A 21,536-nucleotide genomic window follows, 5' to 3' on the forward strand; every position below is an offset into this window, starting at 1 on the left:
TATTATTATTATTACTATACTACGACTTTCTCGCTTTTTTATTCATGCTTTATTTGCCTATTTGTGTATTGTCGTATTATACGTGTAAACATATAATATAATATATGTAAAACAAAGTGTTGTCGTTTATGTAAAACAACCGAAACACAAATAAATACATAGAAAAGAAAAGGCTGAATTACCCCTCTTGTCCCTGTATTGTTCCCGTACTTTGGCCAAACTTGGATCTGCTGTTCCGTCTTGACGCACAGTAAAGAGACAGATTGTTGGTGATGGGGTGCGAGAGATAATCGATATCAGTCAGTATGGATCCTCATCAGCCGTACTTGATCGGTGATTGTCTCATTCATATTTTCACATTCCTGACAGAGGAAGATTTAATCACAGCCTCCGGTGTCTGTAAGGTGAGGAGCGTCCAACTTGCGGAAGTAGCTCATGTGCAATAAGAGCGTACATGTTGTGATTAACCAAAGTGTCTGATTCGTGACTCATTTTATATGTTTAGGATTGGCACGAAGCTGCAGAGACTCCTTGGTTATGGAGGTGAGCTTTGTTTGTACTTTTCTATCTTTTCTAACGCCAAGTCACAGAGTAGCTTAGATGATGCAGCACCAAATAAAAAAAAAAAAAAACTCAAGTAAACATTGATTTCTGTGTCCCTGTCAGGAGGATGTGTCTGCAGCGCTGGAGTTTCTGTAACTTTTCTGTCCTGGGGAGTGAAGAAGTGAATCACTCGTGGAAGAGATACTTCCTGCGACGTTCACACTTAGAGATGAAGATGACGAAAGGCAGCACGGGAGGTTACACCTGCAAGAGCCTCAGAGGACACACAGGTGTGCTGTCACCGGCAGGAGAAACAGATGTTTACATGTTTTCATAAAAACAACTGAAAAATGTACTTCAACAGAATAACTGTGATTTTTCCTATTTATATTTTACACATACACACAAACAAAAAATAATGCAAATACAGTGAGAACTAGATGTGTAGTGTAACTTGTTTTAAAAGAATGAATTTAAAATGAATGTGAGTGTGTTCTTGTACGGCTAGCTTTGTAAGGAAACCAATTTGAGCTTTGACTTAATAAGTGAGGACATTTTTGGAAAGCAGGAACATCTTGGCCGGTCCTCACATTCAGACAGGCCTCCGCATAGATGTTTGATGTTTGTTTTTAAAGTTAAGTTACAACCTTAGGTATATACTTGTGATCGGTGGGGTTGGGGTATGTGGATGAAGAATGCATTATGTCATGAGTATCAAGGATTGAAGTACAAGAACATGGGTGTTCGTCTCCTTCTCCTAGGAGTATTTTTGTATATTTGTGTATCTCTGTCTTGAATCTCCTGTGCGTGACTTCATCATGTCTCTCATCTCATTTTTTTTTATTTCTATCTGACACATGCTGTCCATCAGGCAGGGTGGAGGGGTTTGTTTACCTGCGGGGGAAATCAGCTGAGCTTCCTCACCTCTGGAACTGCAGTGCCACAGTCTGCAGTGCCTCTTTAGATGGTACAGTCCGAGCATGGAACATCCAAAATGTTAGTACATCATAATCTTGCACATATCATAATCAGGGCTGGGTCAGATTACTTTGAAATGCAGTCTTGTAATGTAGTGACTGAATAAAAATTACATGGCAGTTTTTTTGTAATTAGTAAAATATTCTATTGGATTACAAAAAAAATGTCATCTAAAATTAATACTTTGGAAGTACTACAAAATCAAACTTTTGATTATATTGCACAGTATAGTAAGAACACAGTAACACATGTAATCTGTTACTACTACTACTACTGTTTTTTTAATCAAACTTTTATGCGTATTTATGTACAAATATTTATATGTATATAAGTCATAGATTTTTTTCATGTCTGATATCATTGTGCGACTTCTTAAGTATTACAAATAACATCTCATAAAACATGTAAATCTCAACAAGTGTCACATGTTTTGAGTCTTAATCAGTCCATATCTAAAACCTCTAAGATCTGAGATCGTTTGATCGTTTGAAACCTGAAAAGCCGGTGGGATGGATGCCCTCACTGAGACATTTACCTGATGTTGCATGTTTTTTTTTTTGTTTTTTTTTGTCAGGGTGAACTTCTGTGGTGCAGTCCTGCACAGAGTCCTTTGACAGGGATTATAAGAGATGAACAGCATGAAGTTGTGATCACAGCAGATTCCACAGGCCTCATCAAGACCTGGCAGGGTGAGACTGGTCAGGAGCTGGCGTCCTTTTCTACTGGATTTTCACACTGTACGTTACTACAGTACAATGTCAACAACAACTGGTTTCTGACTGTAAGTGACCTCAGAACATCTGGATTTGTAAATATAAAAATTAGGGCAGCAACTAATTAGCAATTAATGGAGCTGCAAAGATTGATTGATTAATGAATTAATAATGGATCAGTTTGAGTTATTTTTTACAAAAAGACATTATTTACTCCTCTATGACAGTAAGCTGAATATATTTTAGTTGTGGGCAAAACAAGACATTTGAGGATGTCACCATGGGCTTTGGGAACCACTGATTTTCACCATTTTCTGATATTTTATAGACCTAACAACTAATCAATTAATAGGGGAAATAATCATCAGATTAATTGATGATGATGAAAACACTCATTTGGTCCATAAAATGTTAGAAAATGGTGAAAAATTGTTGATCGCTGTTTCCCAAAGCCCAAGGTGATGTCTCGTTTTATCGACAACCCAAAAAATTTCTGTGTATTGTCATAGAAGCTAAAATCAGAGAATTCCTGAAAAAAAAATCTCAAAAAAGGGATACTGATTATCAAAATAGTTGCAGATTGATTCAACAGTTCAGCTAAAATAAAAATAATACAGTATTTTTCATGTGCTTCATATTCTCTTCCAGGTTGGAACCAGTCAGGGGTCTGTGTGCACACTAGCTGATTCAGCTTTGACTAAAAAGTCCAGCGTGATGGTGTGTGACTCCTTTAAAGTCAACATACTCCGAGTTTCACCTGACAAGAAATGGATTGCGGCTGGAACCAAGGACAATGATGACTTAAGTCCAAAGGTATTTTTTGTTGTGTTTGACTGCCTGACTTAACGTTTGTGTTTCCTGCTCTGCTCTGGTCTCGTCTCGTGTGTTGTAAATTACACCGTGGGAAAATAGGTGTTCATAGATAATAATAAGATGTTAATACACATTTTTTGGATTTCTGTTGTTGGATGTGTTGGCAGGTGATTTACACTGAGAGTCTGACCTCTCCATCTGAGGACGAGGATCCTCTGTGCCAGTCTGTGCCAGTCGCTGGGTGCCAGGCTGCTGTCTTCATACCCACCCAGCCTGCCAGACTGGCCATCATCCACCACACTGAGCACCTTAACAACAAAGCCCTCACTGTCTTCGATGTCGGCATTAAAAAGACGAGGTACAAGACAGAGATACAAGGTGAGGACTGAAATATGTACTGATTGACTTTAATGTGCTTTGAAGGGATAGCTCAGATTTTTTGAAGTGGGGTTGTACGAGGTACTTATCCATAGTCAGTGTATTACCTACAGTAGTTTTAGTTTCAATTTAAGTGTACGCTATATTTAAAATACTTTCTCCACTTTACCTTCTGTCAGACAGCCTTTTCTGACAGGAAGCTGCCTTTATATAAGGCAAATATTGAGCCATCCAAAGCCACCAGAACTTTGGTTAAAACAGTCGTTTTGCTTTGCAGAACACGGGTGTCGCTGGACTACCGCTGCCTTGATCGGTAGTTTGTTTGTATTATTGTGTGACTTCGGTCAATCCAAACTAAACACTGAAGTCATACAATACTGTCACAAGTCACTGTAATAGCCAATAGAAAATTTGAGTTTTATCAACTGGATAATATTCACACTTGGATATGTTTTTGCTATTTTGGCAAATATGTTGAACCCACAGTTGAATGCATAAAGTTCACACCTGTTCCCTGGGGTCTGTCAAAGAGCATTCTGGGAAATTTAGGTACAAATTATACACAAATTAAAATAGATGTCAACACATTAGGTGGAAGTGGATAACCCAAAAATGTATACAACTACTCATCGTCACTAAATCTACAGTTTAGTGGATTTTGCCTGAATAATTTTGAATGTCTTCTCATATCAGTCCAGCAGGTGGAGTCCTTCCCTTTGACACTAAACACCAGGTCATCAGACATCCTTCTTCAGGCCAAGGACAGCAACTGCTTAGTGCTGGCAGCCGACCAGACGCTCTGGGTCTACTCTCTGAAAGGAGCCCTGCTCGCTAGCTTTGTAGATCATACGATGCCTATCTCTTCTATATGTGTGGTAGGCTGCTTTCTCATTTAATAAACATCCCTTCAGCTGTAGAAATAAATTCTTTGCTTTATACAGCACAGTATACCCTCTGTGTGAAATGAGCCAAATATAAGTGTCTGAGGACCAATTAGTGTTGTCCTCAAATTTGCAGGACAGCTTCCGGGTGGTGACAGCATCAAGAGACCTCTCCTTACGAGTGTTGACATGGAGGAATGACAGAGAGCACGGGCTGACCCTGGAGAGCCGATACCACTTATTGGGAGGCTCTCACACAATGTCCAGGTACTGACTACTGTTTCCTGTAGCATCAACAGCAGACAAATTAACATCAATATTTACTACTAATGCTACAGCCTGAATACAAGTGTTTTTGGTAACATTTTATTTGAAGGACCCTGCATAAGACTGACATAAACAGTGTCATAACCATGTCATGATACCTGTAAGAGTCTTTATGAATGTTTGTGGCTGTTGTCATTAAGTGTCATTTGGTCAGTTATGACATTTGTAATGCAAAGTTGACATTATTGACAGTTGACATGTCTTTGTTATCACAAGTTGACATAATCAAACACAAAGAAACTGTTCAGCTCTATGCTTTAACATGACATTACACTGTCATATGTGGTTGGTTTTGATACTGGCTGTCATGACATCATTACAAGAGTGTCATGAATATTTTCCTTGACATCAAGTAAAGTGAAAAATTTTGGATTTAAAGATGGTCATAAAGATGCTTATATGTGTAATAGCACTATCAAATGCTGTAGGATCCATGTATTTGATTTCTGTTTAATGTATTTGCTTTCTGATTAATATGTAATAACTCATCCAAACACTAGGGGGTGTAGTGGATCGGCTTAATGCCAGAAGAGACTTGAGGTAATAGTATCAGTCACAGGTGTTGGTAATTGGTAATTGGGAGGAGGCAATCAGTTTTTGACTGTGCACGGTCAACGTCATGGCTATTTTGTTTATTTTTAAGTTGTTTAAAGTGCCGGATTATTGAATACGGAACAACAAATAAATGCAGTGTAATGATAATGAGGAACTGGTGAGCCCGGACCTCGTTTTTCCAAGTACACGTCTGAACAATTATGGCCCAATTAGCAGCCAAGTAGCAGCTAAATTACAGGACCTAGTCACTACAAATGCTTCTATAACAGTGTCATGAATAATTTCCTTGACCTCAAATTAAAGTGGTACCATTTGGACTTGGCATAAAGATGTCTTTAAATATTATAAGACTGTTTGACACCAGTACAGTACAAAGTCACCTGATGAACAGGTACTTTGTTTACTTGTTGCAAAGTAATTGTTTCTTAAAATTTTGCTAAACTTTGCATTAAAATGGCATAATTGACTGAATGACAATCAAACAGCCATAAACATCCATGGAGACTCCTTCATGTTCATGACAGGTGTCATGTAATGGTTATTATGTTGTAATAATAGTTCCAACCCCTTCAAATAAAGTGTTACCACATTTTTTTCTGTCTCTTCATGTCATTTCCTAATCTTACTTTATGGTTTATATGCTGTTTTCTAGGGGCTTCACCCATGTCGCCTGTGACTACTCCAGCATTGTGGCCTCAGTAGAAGGGAAAGACGGGAAAGACGTCCTGAAAGCTTATTCTTTCACCTCCTGAGCATCACTGCTCCACAAAAAGGTGCCTACAAACATTTTGCACTACCCACTGGAAGGAGGAACATTTGCTTTTATTATGAACTGTCCATCATACCGTGTATGTTTACATTTAGATGTTCATTGGTTGGTCTATGGTTATAGAAAACAGAATGTAACACTGATTACAGATTAAGAAACACTATGTTATGGGAAAGGCATTGATACACTGTGTGAACAACGTGTTCATTAAGAAAAGAAGAAGTCTGTACATGAAAGTTAAATCTGTAAAGTTAAATCTTCTATAACTACGCTTTTGGAGCTGAGGCATGTCAGTGTTGAATGTGACCGGTCTTAAGGCATAATGTATCTGCAAAATATATTTTGGTCACCTGTTCTTCAATATGCATGGAAGCCCGTTTACACTGATGTAATGAGAAAAAAAAGATCATACAGACTATTACAATCAGAAACTTTTTTGAAATAATGACTGAGTATCCAACTAATTTCATTTTTTGAGACACTAGACATTATTTTAAAATACTAAGTCATTATTTTGAGAAAGTGTCTCATTAAAATGATTTACAATTTTTTTAATCACATTGAGGGTCTTCCTTATGTAACCTCCACTCACTAATGAGGTAAGAAAATACTTAAGCGTGTTAGTTATATATTAATGCCAATAATCTACTTGCCATACACGTTTATATTTAGCCCACATTAACAAAAGCTATTAATACATATTAAATAATTTTATCACAAGGCACAAAAGCATTTTTGTCTCTTTCATGCCTCCACATGGAGGTACAAGCAGCACAGCACATATACATGACAGGTAGTTTCTATGTCAAAGTAAAAGGAGATAAAGGCGTCTCATCTGTATCTATGGCCACAGATCTCATGTCCTCGAGGACACACCGTAGGACTGTAGTCATGGACTCGTACACTCCGCTTCCTTCCTCTGAGTTACTGTCCGCCTGTTCAAAGGCAAACAGGAGTCAAGTTGTTGAAACAAAACCAAAGGTGAAGAAATGAATTTAACTCTTGAAGTTGATCGTGCGTGTAATCGTGTGCAGGTGTTCTTACCCAGGTGAAAGCCTTGATAGTACGATTCAGGAATGCATTTTCAACCTCCTCTGGTATTGTCAGCATATGAGCCATACAATCTAGTATGCACATTAAGGTTTCTTTAGGGGCCTGAGAAGAGATGAGAAGGAGGGTTAAACTAACAAATTTATCTATATCTATATGTACACATTAACACAGGCCAGGCAGCTCTTTGCAGTACTGCTGTTGTTTCACACGTGATTTAGAAGTACAGAGTATGTACTGACCCGCTCAAGTGTGTTGAGGACAGTTTGAGTGTCAGTGTTGCCAGGGTTCAGGGCTTTGGCTGCCTGGATGGAGATGACCGGCTCTTTAAGCTGCTCCAGCCATGCCCACATGAGCCCAGTGAGGATGAAGGGATCACGCTCCATACACAGCCTCTCCCAGCCACCGCCTTGGTTCAGTTCTGCCTGCACATAGTCAGGTAGCTGTTATGTGACTGAGGCAACATATTCAGACACTTTCTGTTATAACAGCAACATGTTAAAGTTTTGTCATTGAAACTTCCTCAGTCCCATCACTTTTTGCTCTGTGCAGTTAAACCAGGTGAAACCAAGGTCAGCTGTCTCCTTTACTGTTTCCTGTATTTAGATATACTAGCTTTTGTGCTAGGCTATGTTGAAAGAAAACCAAATTTTAAGGATGGTTAAAAGATGCTACTGGAGGACTTAATAAATGACATGTATATAGTCATGTCTTTGAAGACGGATAGCAGATATTGCTGGGGGACCTGTAAGAGTAACAAAAATATCACATCGAAGTTAGCTAATGTTGGCAAAACACTTGCTAAGTAGCAAGCTCATCTACATCAGTTAATTAATTTGTTCTTTCATTCATTCAACCTTTATTTTAACTTGGAAATACATTGAGGTAGAGACTTAATATAGATAAGCTTGCTAGTTAGCATGTGTTTAACTAACATTGACTAACTTATGTGTTGTTTTTTGCTCACTCTTACAGGTCCCCCAGCAATATTTGTTAACAATCTTAAAAATGTGGTTTTCTTTTCAACATAGACAAGCCTAGCACATCCCATATTTAAATACACAGGAAAGGAGAAAGTTGATGGAGGTTCCAAAAGGGCAGGGACTTTCTTCTAGACATTTTAGATAATACTTTAACAAGTCATTAAGCAGAAGTTCAATTTAATAATTTATATTTATATGTCATTTACCAGTCGCTTTATGGATCATTGTGTCTTGGTGTAGGGTTGTTGTCCTTCACTTCAAAATGGAAAAGGTAATTTTTTTGTTTGTTGTGTGGAAAAAGTTGCCAACTCAAAATGTCATGTCATGTAAGGTAAGGTTGTGGCTGGAACAAATTCAACCATTTATATAAATTTTTATGCATTTTCATTTTATGCCCTCCATCTCTACCATGGTAGACATCACTGGTTGGGTCAGTTACCTGCCAGGCCAAGACTTTACTCTTGTGCTCCTCTTCCCCATCAAGAAATAGATCCACTGCCAGGGCCTGTGCCACCAGCAGCCTCCTGGCATCCAGGGACAACTCTGACTGCAGTGTGATAAAGGGCACCTCTGACTTCTCTGATTGGTCCTCTTTGTAACCTTGAGACCTCATCCCATTCATTACTAACTCCTCCCTCTGTACTGCCTTCCACCTGGATAACATGGTACCCTTTTCGGTATGTTTATTGTTTCCCACAGACTCACTACGTTGGATGGTTTTCTTCTTGACTTTCTTCAGCAGAATGGATCCATCTTTGTTTTCTACATTCTTGATTTGCCAGAGTGAGCCTGCTGAGCCGTGCGAGACGTCAGACGTGTTGCTATTGCAACGTTGAGAGTGGGCTCCAGGAAGAGAGTGGTCGGATGGAGAAATGGACATTTCAATATTACTCTGCGACAAGGGGCAGAGAGGTTGTGTGAGTAGGTTGAGCTGTGAGCCCAGACGTCTTAAGTCGGACTCACTGTAGCTCAGACTTTTGCGATGATAAAAGATGGGAGGCTCATTGAAATGTCTTGGTAAGGTGGGCGTACCTGGCAAGCGGGGCTCCTTTGCAAAAAAGTTAGGGCCCATCTGCTCAATGATGCTTAGAGTCATCTCTATGTCATGGATATCAGGGGCCTCCAGAATGTCCTCCTCAATCACCTGTCGATTCTCTGCAATGTCCAACAGCAGCCGAGACACCAGCTGGACAATCTTTGGTAGGTGTCTCAGCTCCTTCCTCTCATAGCCGTGCAGTATGTGTCTCTGACGGTTCAGGTACTGCGACAGGGTGACTGGATTGTATCGAGGCTCAGCACATGAAAATACACTCCTCAAAGGGGCAAGGAACTGGACGAAGTCTCTGACACAACGCAGCTGACCTCGGGTCTGGATGGAATTTGGCCGTTTAGCACGAACATATAAAATAGCCTGGTTAGCAGTCATCCTGGTGGCATAGGCCAAGAAACTTGCTAGCAGCACACCTGAGGGGAAGAAAAGGAAAAGCCCTTCATTGTACATCACATTGTGGACATGAAAGATCAGATTATCCTGAAAAGTTGAAGTACGTTCCACAACAGTCCTTAAAAAAATTACCTGTTCTTCCGAGACCAGCGTGACAGTGGACCGCTATTTTTCCCTCCTGCAGTGCAAAGGCCATGACCTTCACCATGTCCAGGACAGTGGTGAGGTTGGCCACTCCATAGTCACTCCAGCCAAAATTGTAGAAATAAACTGAAACAGTAGGATGTTGTTAGTTAAAGTTGAGCAACAATACAGACTTATCAAGAGTTAGACTTGATTGCATCAACAAAGATAAATTTAATCTAGGATTAGTCCTGATCAAAGTTTAGCAAAACTAGGTTTAACATTGTAAATCCAAATTAAGAAGAGTTCTGTTGCAAATTAATTAAATCTAATCTCAGTTTAATAATTCCGATTTTATTGATTTAAAAAGTTTAATCAATATGGAGATGCTTGCTTACCCAAATTAAAGATACTACTGTGTTTTGAGTCATATAGTGTTGGGGGACCATGGCTCTGGCATGTCACTAAGCCATATTTCTGGCTCTGCTCAAAAAACCGTGAACACAGCAATTGTTATCAACAGTCTACTGGTCTAACTCCAGAGTTCAGCACTACGTAGTTCACAGTGTTTTCATATATTGTCAGCAAACTATGTTCTAACATGCATAATGTGCTTAGAAGAAAAACTCCCTGTTTCCTTTACACTTTAAAGTAAATAACTGAATAAGAAATAAATTAGCATGCCGTCTGATCCTAGTAATTACAAAAGATGGCAGAAAAAGTAGTCCTTAACAAAACATTACATTGTTTGTCACCTTGCTAAAAAGTTAGTTAGCCTAATTAGGATTTTAAAAAAAAAACTAAACTGAGGTTTCAAGTTTATGCTTTTTAAATTTTAACCTACTTCTGAAGTTCGGTGAAGCATAATTTGGTTTAAAAATAATCCTTCCTGGTGCGATCCAGCCCTATTTTCTAGTACTTACTGTTGTTTTCCATGAAGACCTCTGGGCGGTATGAGAAGCCGCTCTCTGGCTCCAGAGGGTTTCCACAGCTGGCGTGTTCACCAGGTATCTGTAGGTTGATCACTGTTTTAATACCATACCTTGACACAAACAGACATGCACAAACAGAGACAAGAACGCTTCATTATTCTCATCTCTCCACATCTTCAGTGTTCTTTGTCAGGATGCTGATGAAAGACCTTGAAAGTTTTGTTTGTACCTTCTGAACTGATCAATGATGTTATACTTCTCAATGATTTCTGTTGAGGGTCTGGACATAGCGAGAAGATGATCAGTTACCCTAAGACAATAGAAAAAAAGTGAGTGGTGTGTGTGTGTATTACGTAGTAATTCACATCCTTCTTAGTCTAACTATTGTAAAATGGTTCATGTAATAAATAAAAACATTTTCCTGAAACAGATAATAGACCTTTTTCACAACAGCCCTTTTGACATGAAGTGTAAACACAGGTGTTACCAATACGGACAGGCTCTGCTACACTAAATGGAATGGGACCTCAATTAGTGCCATAATATGTTTGCTATCAATATGGCTGCCGTAAATAAAAGGTCTATTTGGAAAACATGTTATGCTTTATTGTACAATCACAACTACAAAGGTGGAACAAGCATGTGTACCAGGATGAGTAGAGGCCTTTTATGGCCTGCTGGTCATCCCTCCAGAAACTTGGGTTGTCATACTTGCAGGCTTGACCTCCGCAGCCGATTGAACATTGCATATGTGCAGGAATAACATAGCGTATAGCTTCTCCTACTATCGTGTACTTCGCCCTGGGGGCTCTGACTGGATTATAGGGGGAAAGAAAAGAGGAAAAATCTGATATTAGACAAAGTGTTTCATCTAAAATCGTAAGTAATCCTTCAAAAATCCCACCCCTGTTGGAACCTTAGTCAACCTTTTCCTTTCCCGTTTTCTGTACTTAGATATGCTATGTGCTAGACAAAGAAAACAAAATTTTCAAGGTGGTTTAAAGATGTTGCTTGGGGACCTATAAAAGGAAAGTGAGCAAAGTGAGCTAATGTTGCTAACTAACTTGGTAGTTAGTTTACTAATTATGAATGAGCTACCTAGTGTTTTGTTCTGTAGCTAAATGGTTAACTAATATACATCAATCTTAAAATAACTAGTTACATCTGATAGCTAATGTTCGCAAAATGTTAGCTGATAATCCAGGGGTTTTCCACGTGAGGTGGGCTTCCACTGTGGTGCTCCAAACAGTTTACGGGGAGGCTCATGAAAAATATTTTAATATATTTATCGCTTTTACAGGTCCCCCAGCAACATCTTTAACCATTTTCAAAATCTGGTTTTCTTTTCAAAACAGACGAGCCTAACTCGTAGCACATCCAATTAAAGCAAACAAGAAAGAATAAATCGGACTGAGGTTAAACTAGGTACCAAGCTTGCTCAACTGTTAGTAAACCACAGAGCAATAGGGGCAAGAGACTCCACCAAAAGTAGGTTGTTCTGTGACACCTAAATAATTAAGATCATCAGTGGTGAGTGCTCAGAGGTGTCTAATCCTTGTCTGGCATTGCAAGTCTGTCATCAGAGCATTACAGTAAAAATAGCTGCTCTTCTGGAACATCTGAAATTCCTTTTAATGTTGCATTTCTGTGAAATAATAAGCTGTATACTACGTTTGTGGCTTAACACTTCTAGACTAATTTTATTGACAAACTACCATCTTTACTTACTGTATTCCATCAGAGCTCCACCCGGTGTCTTTGCATTCAGCGCCATAGGAACAGTCAGGCTGACACCCACAGTCATAGCAGAACCTGCACACAGATTTACCTTGTTACACTCAATTACACACTTTATCATATGACTCCTGTAAACAATTGTGGCTGTAGGCCTGAAACACATAAATAGTGTTCCAGATTTTATCATCTTGGACCGTGAAAGTCATAGTTTGACACTGAGTGGTCAACATGTTTTTATACAAGACGAGTTAGATATCCTTACACATACACGTTTTGATCAAACACCAACATCATAAATCATGTTCAGTCAAATCTAAAGCAGACATAATCCATTTTGAGGGATTGGCAAGCTGCTATTTTGAGCTGGTAGTTATACTTGAGTAGTAGACCTACAGCACAGTACAAAATGAGCTTTCTACAGGACCAATCAGCAAAACAACCAACCTTAACTGCTTAACATGGAAAGAAATGCAGCCAATCCAATGGTTAATACAACAAAATAGAACAATTTAATTCAAAACTGATTTACCTGTGGTAAGTAAGCCCAGATGCTTGCAACCACCATCTCAGAACAAATAAGCTCCATAGCTGCAGTTGCCAACATTTCTGACATCAACCTCCACAGCCCTGACGTTGTCTTGGCCCGTCCAGCCCTGCGGAAAGTCAATCCTGTGGCCTCGCTTGATGTGATTCGTCTCAGATTATCTCTGCGCTGCGAGGTGGGGCAACACAAGCACCCACAGGATCCTGTGCGCTCCTTTGTGGAAAGCCATGGCTCTCACCAGGATGACAGACCGGGAATAAATTAATCTCAGGAATGTGTTGATGAGTAGCAGAGATTGGGTCCTTTGTATTTACCTCCATGCACAGATTTCTCCTGTCTGTGGCTCTGAGGGGAGTGTAGGGCTATTCCTGACTCCTCCAGGATTAGACTGCTAATCTTATTACCGCACAGGTATAAAACAGAGCACCCACTCCTCAACAAAAACTCATACTTCAACCACAACACTATTGCCTTCTGCTGGATTGTTACACAAAATGATCTACAATATATTTGTCTGTTAATGAACATATTATGATTAGTACATATTCCTCTACCTGATTCTGAACATCTCTGCTATACCTTTGATTTAGGATGTCTAAGTCTGTTGTTATGAATAAGATTTAGAAGGATTTTTGTCATGAGCGAGTTCATAGGATTTAAATTAACACACTAAAACTCTGCTGCCCCACTGCTACAAATAGTGGGACCTCGGTGACAGAGCAAGTAGATAAAATCTGATTGGCTTAGCTTGCACCTCGCTAAAGCTGTTTGCATTTAGGTTACTGAGTAGAGATCAGACTATGATGTGCAGCATTCAGAGAGACTTCAAAGACAATGACTGCAGTGCAATGCTACAGTAAAATGAAAAAAAAAAAATCATAAGTAAAACCAGTAAACCTCTCTGGATGATTGTGTGAACAGAATGATCTATTCCTATAACTTTTTCAGTATCTATTTTTGATTGCAGAGATTTCACCTTTTTAGCCCAAATTTGTAGATCCTGAGCATTTATTCTTACTTCATACTTTTTTAAAATTTATCATCCTTTAACATCCTTAATACTGCTCTTTTATTCATGGTAGTGTAGCAACTGAGTAGCCCACCATCACTGTGTAAATTTTCACTATAAATATACTGTATATTTCCATTAAATCATACAAATGAATCAAGAATTCTATTATCTAATTTGAACTGTTGTGGCAAGAATAAATAAATTAACAAACACACACACACACACACACACACACACATACACACACACACATATATATATATATATATATATATATATATATATATATATATATATATAAATACTCACATCAGTGAAAGTCTTTGATTGTTCAGTGTGGATTCAGATAATTATCAAATATCATTTGTCCATGTTCCAATGTTCCTTAAACATACTACAAGAAGTTTTTAACTTGATCAGTTTAGTACTGATGCTTCTATATGACCTACGTAAACAAACAAGAGTATCAGCAAGGAGATTAGCTATTTCTATGTAGCTATTATTAATGCTTCTCACCGGATCAGATTCTCCTTGAAATCAGATTTATGGCACGCAGAAGAGCCTATGTTTATATTTTCCCAGGGAAAGTTACATTGAACAGCATGTTGGCTGGTTAAAAGGGAGGGAGATTTTTCTTTTGATAATGTTATTTTTGACATTATATTTTGTGGTTATGGTGGTAGAAATAGTACTGTTTTCGTCTTAAGGGTCTGCCAAAATCGACAAAATATAACATTCCTTATAGCTGCTTCAGAGTTACATAATGTCTATCATCTTAAAACACTGATTGCACAGCTCTTTTTGGCTGTGATGAGGAAAGAACCAATCAGAAACATGATAAGAGAAGGAACAGGGACGTGTAGTGTGCTGTACACACAGACGAGTCAGATAAGGCCCAGAGTTGATCACATGCATAACTGTGAATTTGAGGCATATCTCACCAGTCTGACCGTGACAAATACGGTGGAGCCAAGAGTCATCGGCTGCTGCCACAGTGCCATATAAATATATATATATGCCATATTCTGAGGGTGCAGAGAACAGAAAACACACCAACATTTCAGAAAACAATTAAAGAAATAGAAAATAAACAGAACATAACATCCAACTCCAGTTCTGATGAGGCTTTGGTAGTGGTAAAAATTAAAAATGGGAAATATATTTTGTCCCTCTGTTTTGTGAAATGTTGGGTTTTCTGTTGTCTTAATTTATTTTCTGAAATGTTGTGGTTTTTCACCTGGGGGCCATTATAGAAGATACTGAGCTGTAAACACACAAATGGAGAAAAAACACATTTACACCAAGACAAACCAGAAACAGTTCGTTAGAATAGGTAGCCAGTAGGAAATAGCACATTATACAAAACATAAAAGTGAGATATTGCTGCTGCTCAATCATTTTTATAATATTGCAGATTTCATGACATTCTGCAACTGCATGAGTAAAATGTGATCACAGACAGAGGAAAATCAGTCACATGTTTCATGTCCTTACATGAAACACGTCTTGTGATCTCTTCAAACAGTCATGTGATGCTTCAGATTCCATCTGTAAGGTGAGTACACTCTTATATATGACCGTGAACATAATAGTTATCTTTCAGCTGTGAGTCTATATCCCTAAAGTGCACTGAGCTGTGGTGTATTCAAATCCTCGGTTTTAGTAAAAATACCAGTACCTCACTATAACATAGTCTCCATTACAAGATAAAATATATTCCTTCATTTGTCTCACAGTGCGGAAATGTACAGTGCTACAGAGGAAATATAAAAAATATGAACAATTTAAACACAGGAAATATGAAAGTAGGATCAATATAAACAGGGAAAATATAAAAATAGGAACAGTATATACAATATAGGCAGACTAAGCAGCTGGATGAATTTAAACCATTGCACAGAGGCAGTACTGATGTTGCACATAGAATGATGATAATACATCTGAATTTTACACATTGAAATTAAAATTCACCTGTGTGGAACAGTGCACAGTAAGCACATATCTTGGATTCAAAATATTACTTGAGTAAAAGTTGATAAGTTTTATCGGAAAAAATATACATAAAATATCAAAAATAAAAGCAGATGTTGTGCAAAATGTCCCTGTGAATGTTATATTGCAGTAATATATTAATATAATATATTAATTGACATTTACATGCTGACATCACATTGCTTGATTTTACTGTAAATGAGACCTTTCATGTGCCCCCAGTGACAGTAAATGTAGCGGTATGTATGAATAAACAGTAGATTTACTTCGCAAGATCATGTTAATTCATTAACTATTCCGACAGATGGCAGCAGATATACATATTGAAACTGCTACAGGGCCGCCGTCAGCCGGTCTATCTGTGACAACAAACGGCTCGGGCAGAGATTTCCGTGCTCCACATAAGCACAGGAACAAAGCCTATTGGGAAATGAGTCCAGTTCCTAGTGTCTGTACGCCCCTTACGTTAGCTTCACGTACTCCAAGTACTACATTCCCCGACAAGCCTTGCTGCCGGGTAGGAGCTGTCCCAGCTGGTTGCGTAGGTGATCGCATTTCAGCAAATGGACCATTCAGCTGTTTTAAACAAGCCGGTGCTGATAGCTGGCGCATGCCGGAAGTTGATAGATTTTGTATTCAAAATAAAAGAGGAGAGCGCTTTAGGAGTTGAATTTCCACATACTACCAAGGTTATTTTAGTTAGCTAAAACTAAATTAAAAAAGTGAAAGTAAGTGTGAAAAATCATTTTGGTTAGTAGAAGTGAAAATAAAAACTAGACTTTAGAAAAACAAACGAAAAGTAACTGAAATGACATTGTGTTGTTACAAAACTCGTTAAAAACTAAAATATACAGGAAACGAAGAGGCAATGATGCATGTTTATTGAGACTGTGATGTCTACATGAGTGAGTTAATTGCTTTCTCAAAGCGTTGTGTTTTTTATACTTATTATGATTCTTAAATCGTACCCCTAACAAACACCCCAACATAATAATAATAATAATAATAATAATAATAATAATAATAATAATAATGATAACAATTAATGTTTAATCATTTTTAATGGTGGTTATTATAAAATACAGATTATAAATTTATTATAAACCAAGTGATACCCCAAAGTAAAACTAAACATTTTTGAACAATAAAAAAAAAAACTGAAATGAGCAAACACTCTGGTAACTAACTGAAACTGAACTGTACTGAAAGAAAAAAAATACTCAAAACAAACTAAAAAACAAAACTATAGTAAATGTACACCACATTTTCTTTCATAAATGTATTTTATTATGGATTATGAATAAGCACGTGACCTGGAGCCTTTTTTTATTGACACTACTTTTATTTTGAAGGTCCGAACCAGAAGTCGTATATCCGTGTTTTGTCTTGGCAGTCAGTACTCCCCTGCTTCGGCGCTATCGCTCCTACAAGCCGGGGGAGAGGAGAAGCAAACGCAGGACCTCAACGATGGAGCGTTTTTAATGAGATAACGCCGAGCTCCCCCGTCGGAGATAACTGAACCGAGTCATCTACATGACCAAAGAAACGAGACCGGCAACGAGAAACGCAAACGTAACAATCATGCAATTTAAATACAGACGAATTTGAGCAACCGCTTCTTCATCTTCAAGGTTACACCTCTTGAAGACGCCCCAACATCCCCACCGTTGTCGCAGATCAGCTGGTTGGTTGGTCGATCGCCACCGTCCCGGTACCGACCATGTCCGTGGAGGAGCAGGGTTACCCCGACGCGATGCTGTTGCTGGAGGCCGGGCCGGAGTGGATGCGGACCGAGATCGAGCGTCTCTCCCGGGAGCTGAGTGAGACCACGAACGAGAAGATCCAGGCGGCGGAGTACGGGCTGGCGGTGCTGGAGGAGAAGCAGCAGCTCAAACAGCAGTACGATGACCTGGAGATCGAGTACGAGGCCGTCCGGCAGGAGCTCGACCAGCTCAAAGAGGTAGGTTTTAAAATCACAGAATATGCCTTAGAAATAAAATCATGCAATATTTATAGGCCCCAGCTACGCAGCAGTCCCATAACCATTCATTTTGGGGCGTATACCCAGTTACTATACTGAAAAATGAATTTGTATTGCGTGTTAAGTCTCATCACTCCAATATTTTAGATAGGGGCTTGGTTTGGTGGGGCATTTTGGCAGGTATCGGCCATAAAATAGCTAGCTGCCTCATCCTGCAAGGTCAAAACTGCCAGATGAGGAGGGGATGCTCCTCACACACCCCACCCCCTCCTCACTCAGGGTATCCCCCATTGCACTGCCACCTTTATTTATTTATGCATCTCTTATGACATTCCTGTTTGACTCACAGCTAGTCTTGGTCTGGCCCCTTCCACCCCCACAACCACAATGTCTTAATTTTGACTGTACAGATATGACCATTAGGGCTACAACTATTGATTATTTTCATCAGTGATCAATATGTTGATTTGCTGCTTGGTTCATAAAATGTTGGTAACAGTTCCAAATGACTTGTTTTATCCACAACCCAAATTCATTCAGTTTACTGTCACAGAGGACTGAAGAAAACAGAAAATATTCACATTTGAGAAGCTGAAAAGTCTCAAAAAACAACTCAAAATGATTAATCAGTTATTAAAATATGTAAATTGACAGCTAATTGATTGACTATCATAGCAGCTCTAATGATCATTATTACAGGCAGTGATCTGCAGTATTTTTCTGTGAATGTTTGATATGAGACACAAGAAGTAATCTGTGTCATGAGTACATATTTGGTTTAATTGTGTTCTTCAGATATATTTTAACTTTTTTAAATGACATTTACATGTTGAGATCACACTCAAAACCAACACTTTTAGATGTTTGATGGGCATTAGATGTCTAGTCACAGTGTCTCTGAGCTCCTCTCTGAACAAGAATTACAAGTTTAGTAGGAAGGGGCGGGAGTATGTTTGAATTTTTGAACCTTCCCGCTCAGAAGAGAGAGGGATGAACAGCTTGCAGAGGAAACCAAACGAGTAACGACCTCTGGGAATGGAAAGAATGTCAAGAGGGACGGTTCAAGCTGAGCTAGAGACTGTGATAAAGGATGTGTCTGTTTTTCTGGATGCTGGCCGGACTTATTCCCTACTGTTCACTTTGTGTCCAGTTTTCTTCACTAGAGCAGCAGTTTGTCACTGTCTTGTGAGTTGGAAGGAGAGAAGTGAGGCTTTAGAGTGATGTTATACTGTAGGCGGCCTCTGTGCCCACAAATAGTCATGGAAAAAAAAGCAGATTCCCGCTTTGACACAGGCTTGTTCATGGTTGCTCACATCCTCATTTGAAATATGACTTCTTCCTCTCAAATAGCCAATAGCTGAGACAGCTGGCTTCATGGTAAACCCCTTATTGCCTTGCCAGAAACCTGCTCATTTCTCCTTTGGATTTTTGTGTTTCAGTGGAGAGACACATGCAGAGATGTTTTCAGACTCCTCTCTGTCTGTCCTCTAGTGTCCCTCTTTCTAGTTGTTGTTTTTGCTGAAAGGAGGAGGTCTTCTTGGGGCTGTCTCAGCAGCTCCTGCTTAGTTTCCCATGCATGTCTTTGGCAAGAAGGCCCAGCTCTGCCACAGAGGAATGACAGCAAAAAGCCCTGAATAGAAGAGAAAACTACTCCAAAAGAGTAACCATGGCAGCAAACTAAAGCAAATAAAAAGGACTGGGGACATTTGTTTTTTGAAAATCTGCAAGTTGAAGTCTTTTTTAAAAAGAGACTCTCATTGTTAGTCTGGTTGGACTCTTAGACTAGTTCTGGTCTTTCTCTGAGTCATAATGGAGCACAAACATCCATCTGTGTGGGCAATAAACTCAATTGTTTGCTCAAAGCCGCTGCAGAGGTTCTTTCTTGTGCCTCAGGGTCGGGTTATACTGATTGTAGATCACTGGTCAGATGCTGACCATAAAGCCCATAGTTATGTTCTTTTATCCCTCTACCCAACCCCCCCATCACAGCCTCTGTATGACGGGCAGATGAGATGCTATCACAAGAGAAATACAAACACATTCTTCTGACATCCCTCTGCACTTCCTCTTTATTGTCTGCTGCAGAACAGTAGGTAGTGGGGAGCAAACACAAGATAAGCTACTGTCACAACAGGGGCTAAAATAAAAGCTTATCTCAGTGCTTTGTTTCCACTCAAAATCTAAACATATAACGACATTGTGAAAAGACAAATGTCATTAATCAGCCTCAAATTCTTGTTCTGCTCTGATTTGTTGGACGTTTTGAAGTATGGAGGTCAAACTGACCACTGTGGCTTTGTCTACAGCTGTTGCAAAAGCACATAAGACAGTTATTTCTTTGGCCAGACATAAATTACATGTTCTCTTTAACTATTTACACTGATGGTGGCAATGTTTGGGTGTCCATTCTCTTTTCGAGGACACGGACAGACTGGAATAGACTCCAGTGACCATAAACCTCTCCTCAAACTTGCTGGTATGCACAGACACAACAAGAAGAGGAAATATATGAGACTAATGTGTATTCAGAGCAATTCAAATGCTCAGATAGCACCCTTTTGTCTCATGCTGGATGCAAACAGCCAATCAGAAATCATCATGACAGTGAGCAAACTTCCCCTCCACCTTCTCACCTACTCTTCTGGACAGACCACTAACACACCCCCACATATACGCTACTCTGGAGGCAGGAAGATGGAGGAATTCTGTGCGCCGCTGTTGCTTAGTAACGGCTCAGCTCTGTGCCTTAATTTGAGCAGCCATGCCGCTTCCTCAGCAGGTGCTGCTTTCTGAGAAGTGTGGGTGACTGCTGCTGAGGGAGCATCACACAGCTAGCTTTAATAGAACATGTACACATGGTAATTGGCCAGAGGTAACCGTGCACTGCTTAACGATATTCATAGGATGTTCCTATCTGTTCTCTGAACAAGCTATCATGTTTGTCTGTATAATAAATCAAATGGTCTATCAGTCATCTTTTTCATTGACTTCACAGTCCTCCAACCACAAAATTGTTCTCCACCCATTATTTTCTGGTGCACTGGCTTTTGTCACCAGGGATAGACTGCTATAGATATGTTGATGTCCCCTTATGCTCATCCATCTTCTCCCTCCTCCACTCCACTGAAAAGAAGGCAATGTGGGGATGCATGTTTGATTTTTGCAGATATTTTCCAATTAATTTTGGCCAATATGGCTTACCATGATGGCAGATGGCAGATGTGGACATAAAATACAATGCTTGTCAAAATATACACATTCACTGGCTAAAATAAACTATTGCTTTTATACTAGTATTGTATTAAAGTTCAAAAATTTTGCTATTGTGACAACCCTTATTTGTGGTGTTGAAGGAATGTGATCTGGCTCCTCCTGGCGTGACTAATGCTGAGCAGTCATTGCAAATAGCAACACTGTGAACTGTTTTGGACACTTCAAAAAACTTCCAGACACATCGGGTGTACATAATTCAAGGGCCATCTGATCGGCCTGTCATATCGGCAGAAATGTTCATTTAAGGCCAATACCAATGTTTAATTTTAAAGCTTTTATTGGCTCATACCAATAATGTGCGGATATGTCCCTGCATTCCTGAAATAGCACATTAAATTTACTGTATTAAGCAATAGTCACTGTTGCCTTGTAGACCACTGACAGAGTTTGCAGTGCACTAGAGTGAGAGAGAGATCCATCTGCTGCTATATTAGACTGAATGTGAGTCACTTGGCCCACTGCCCCTATGCTGCCTCATGGAGATGTGGACTGTAACATTGCCATGACT

The 21,536-nt window shown here is 39.3% G+C and overlaps 3 protein-coding genes across 7 annotated transcripts in view; 2 read left to right on the forward strand and 1 right to left on the reverse strand.

Moving 5' to 3' along the window:
• Window positions 1-204: 204 nt before the first annotated feature.
• On the forward strand, window positions 205-6,067 carry fbxw12 (F-box and WD repeat domain containing 12). Its single transcript, XM_084720747.1, has 10 exons — window positions 205-404; window positions 506-543; window positions 667-833; window positions 1,415-1,539; window positions 2,096-2,302; window positions 2,883-3,047; window positions 3,215-3,425; window positions 4,119-4,300; window positions 4,443-4,573; window positions 5,841-6,067. The coding sequence occupies exons 1-10, from the start codon at window positions 306-308 to the stop codon at window positions 5,938-5,940; spliced, it is 1,425 nt and encodes a 474-aa protein (XP_084576873.1). The 5' UTR covers window positions 205-305; the 3' UTR covers window positions 5,941-6,067.
• Window positions 6,068-6,201: 134 nt separating this feature from the next.
• On the reverse strand, window positions 6,202-13,288 carry ptpdc1b (protein tyrosine phosphatase domain containing 1b). Its single transcript, XM_084720752.1, has 10 exons — window positions 12,756-13,288; window positions 12,218-12,301; window positions 11,138-11,303; window positions 10,719-10,799; window positions 10,481-10,599; window positions 9,567-9,704; window positions 8,430-9,454; window positions 7,250-7,432; window positions 7,002-7,112; window positions 6,202-6,892 (listed from the first exon to the last, which is right to left on the reverse strand). Exons 2-10 carry the CDS (start codon window positions 12,291-12,293, stop codon window positions 6,758-6,760), a joined length of 2,034 nt encoding a protein of 677 aa, XP_084576878.1. The 5' UTR covers window positions 12,294-12,301; window positions 12,756-13,288; the 3' UTR covers window positions 6,202-6,757.
• Window positions 13,289-17,166: 3,878 nt separating this feature from the next.
• The window catches only part of LOC146325025 (protein bicaudal D homolog 2-like), a 54,524-nt gene continuing 50,154 nt past the window's right edge, over window positions 17,167-21,536 (forward strand). For all 5 annotated transcript variants that reach the window (XR_014770696.1, XM_084720748.1, XM_084720749.1 and 2 more), the window contains exon 1: window positions 17,167-17,734. Coding sequence is in view for 4 of the 5 variants with exons in the window: in XM_084720748.1 (XP_084576874.1) it covers window positions 17,495-17,734 (240 nt within the window). In the remaining variant the exon portion in view is untranslated. The remainder of the gene's footprint in view (window positions 17,735-21,536) is intronic.

The sequence above is a fragment of the Lutjanus erythropterus genome, chromosome 6 (genome assembly GCF_056507025.1).
Source record: "Lutjanus erythropterus isolate fLutEry1 chromosome 6, fLutEry1.hap2, whole genome shotgun sequence".
NCBI classification, from domain to species: domain Eukaryota; kingdom Metazoa; phylum Chordata; class Actinopteri; order Lutjaniformes; family Lutjanidae; genus Lutjanus; species Lutjanus erythropterus.

Excerpts from the sequence above, each read along its gene's own strand:
- ptpdc1b (XM_084720752.1), bottom strand. The coding sequence starts at position 12,293 with ATGACTGTGGGTGTCAGCCTGACTGTTCCTATGGCGCTGAATGCAAAG. Across the intron at positions 9,455-9,566 it reads CGCTGGTCTCGGAAGAACAG|GTGTGCTGCTAGCAAGTTTC; the intron begins GTAATTTTTTTA and ends TCTTCCCCTCAG. Across the intron at positions 7,433-8,429 it reads GTAAAGTCTTGGCCTGGCAG|GCAGAACTGAACCAAGGCGG; the intron begins GTAACTGACCCA and ends GACTATGTGCAG.
- fbxw12 (XM_084720747.1), top strand. The coding sequence starts at position 306 with ATGGATCCTCATCAGCCGTACTTGATCGGTGATTGTCTCATTCATATT. Across the intron at positions 405-505 it reads CAGCCTCCGGTGTCTGTAAG|GATTGGCACGAAGCTGCAGA; the intron begins GTGAGGAGCGTC and ends TTATATGTTTAG. Across the intron at positions 834-1,414 it reads GAGCCTCAGAGGACACACAG|GCAGGGTGGAGGGGTTTGTT; the intron begins GTGTGCTGTCAC and ends GCTGTCCATCAG.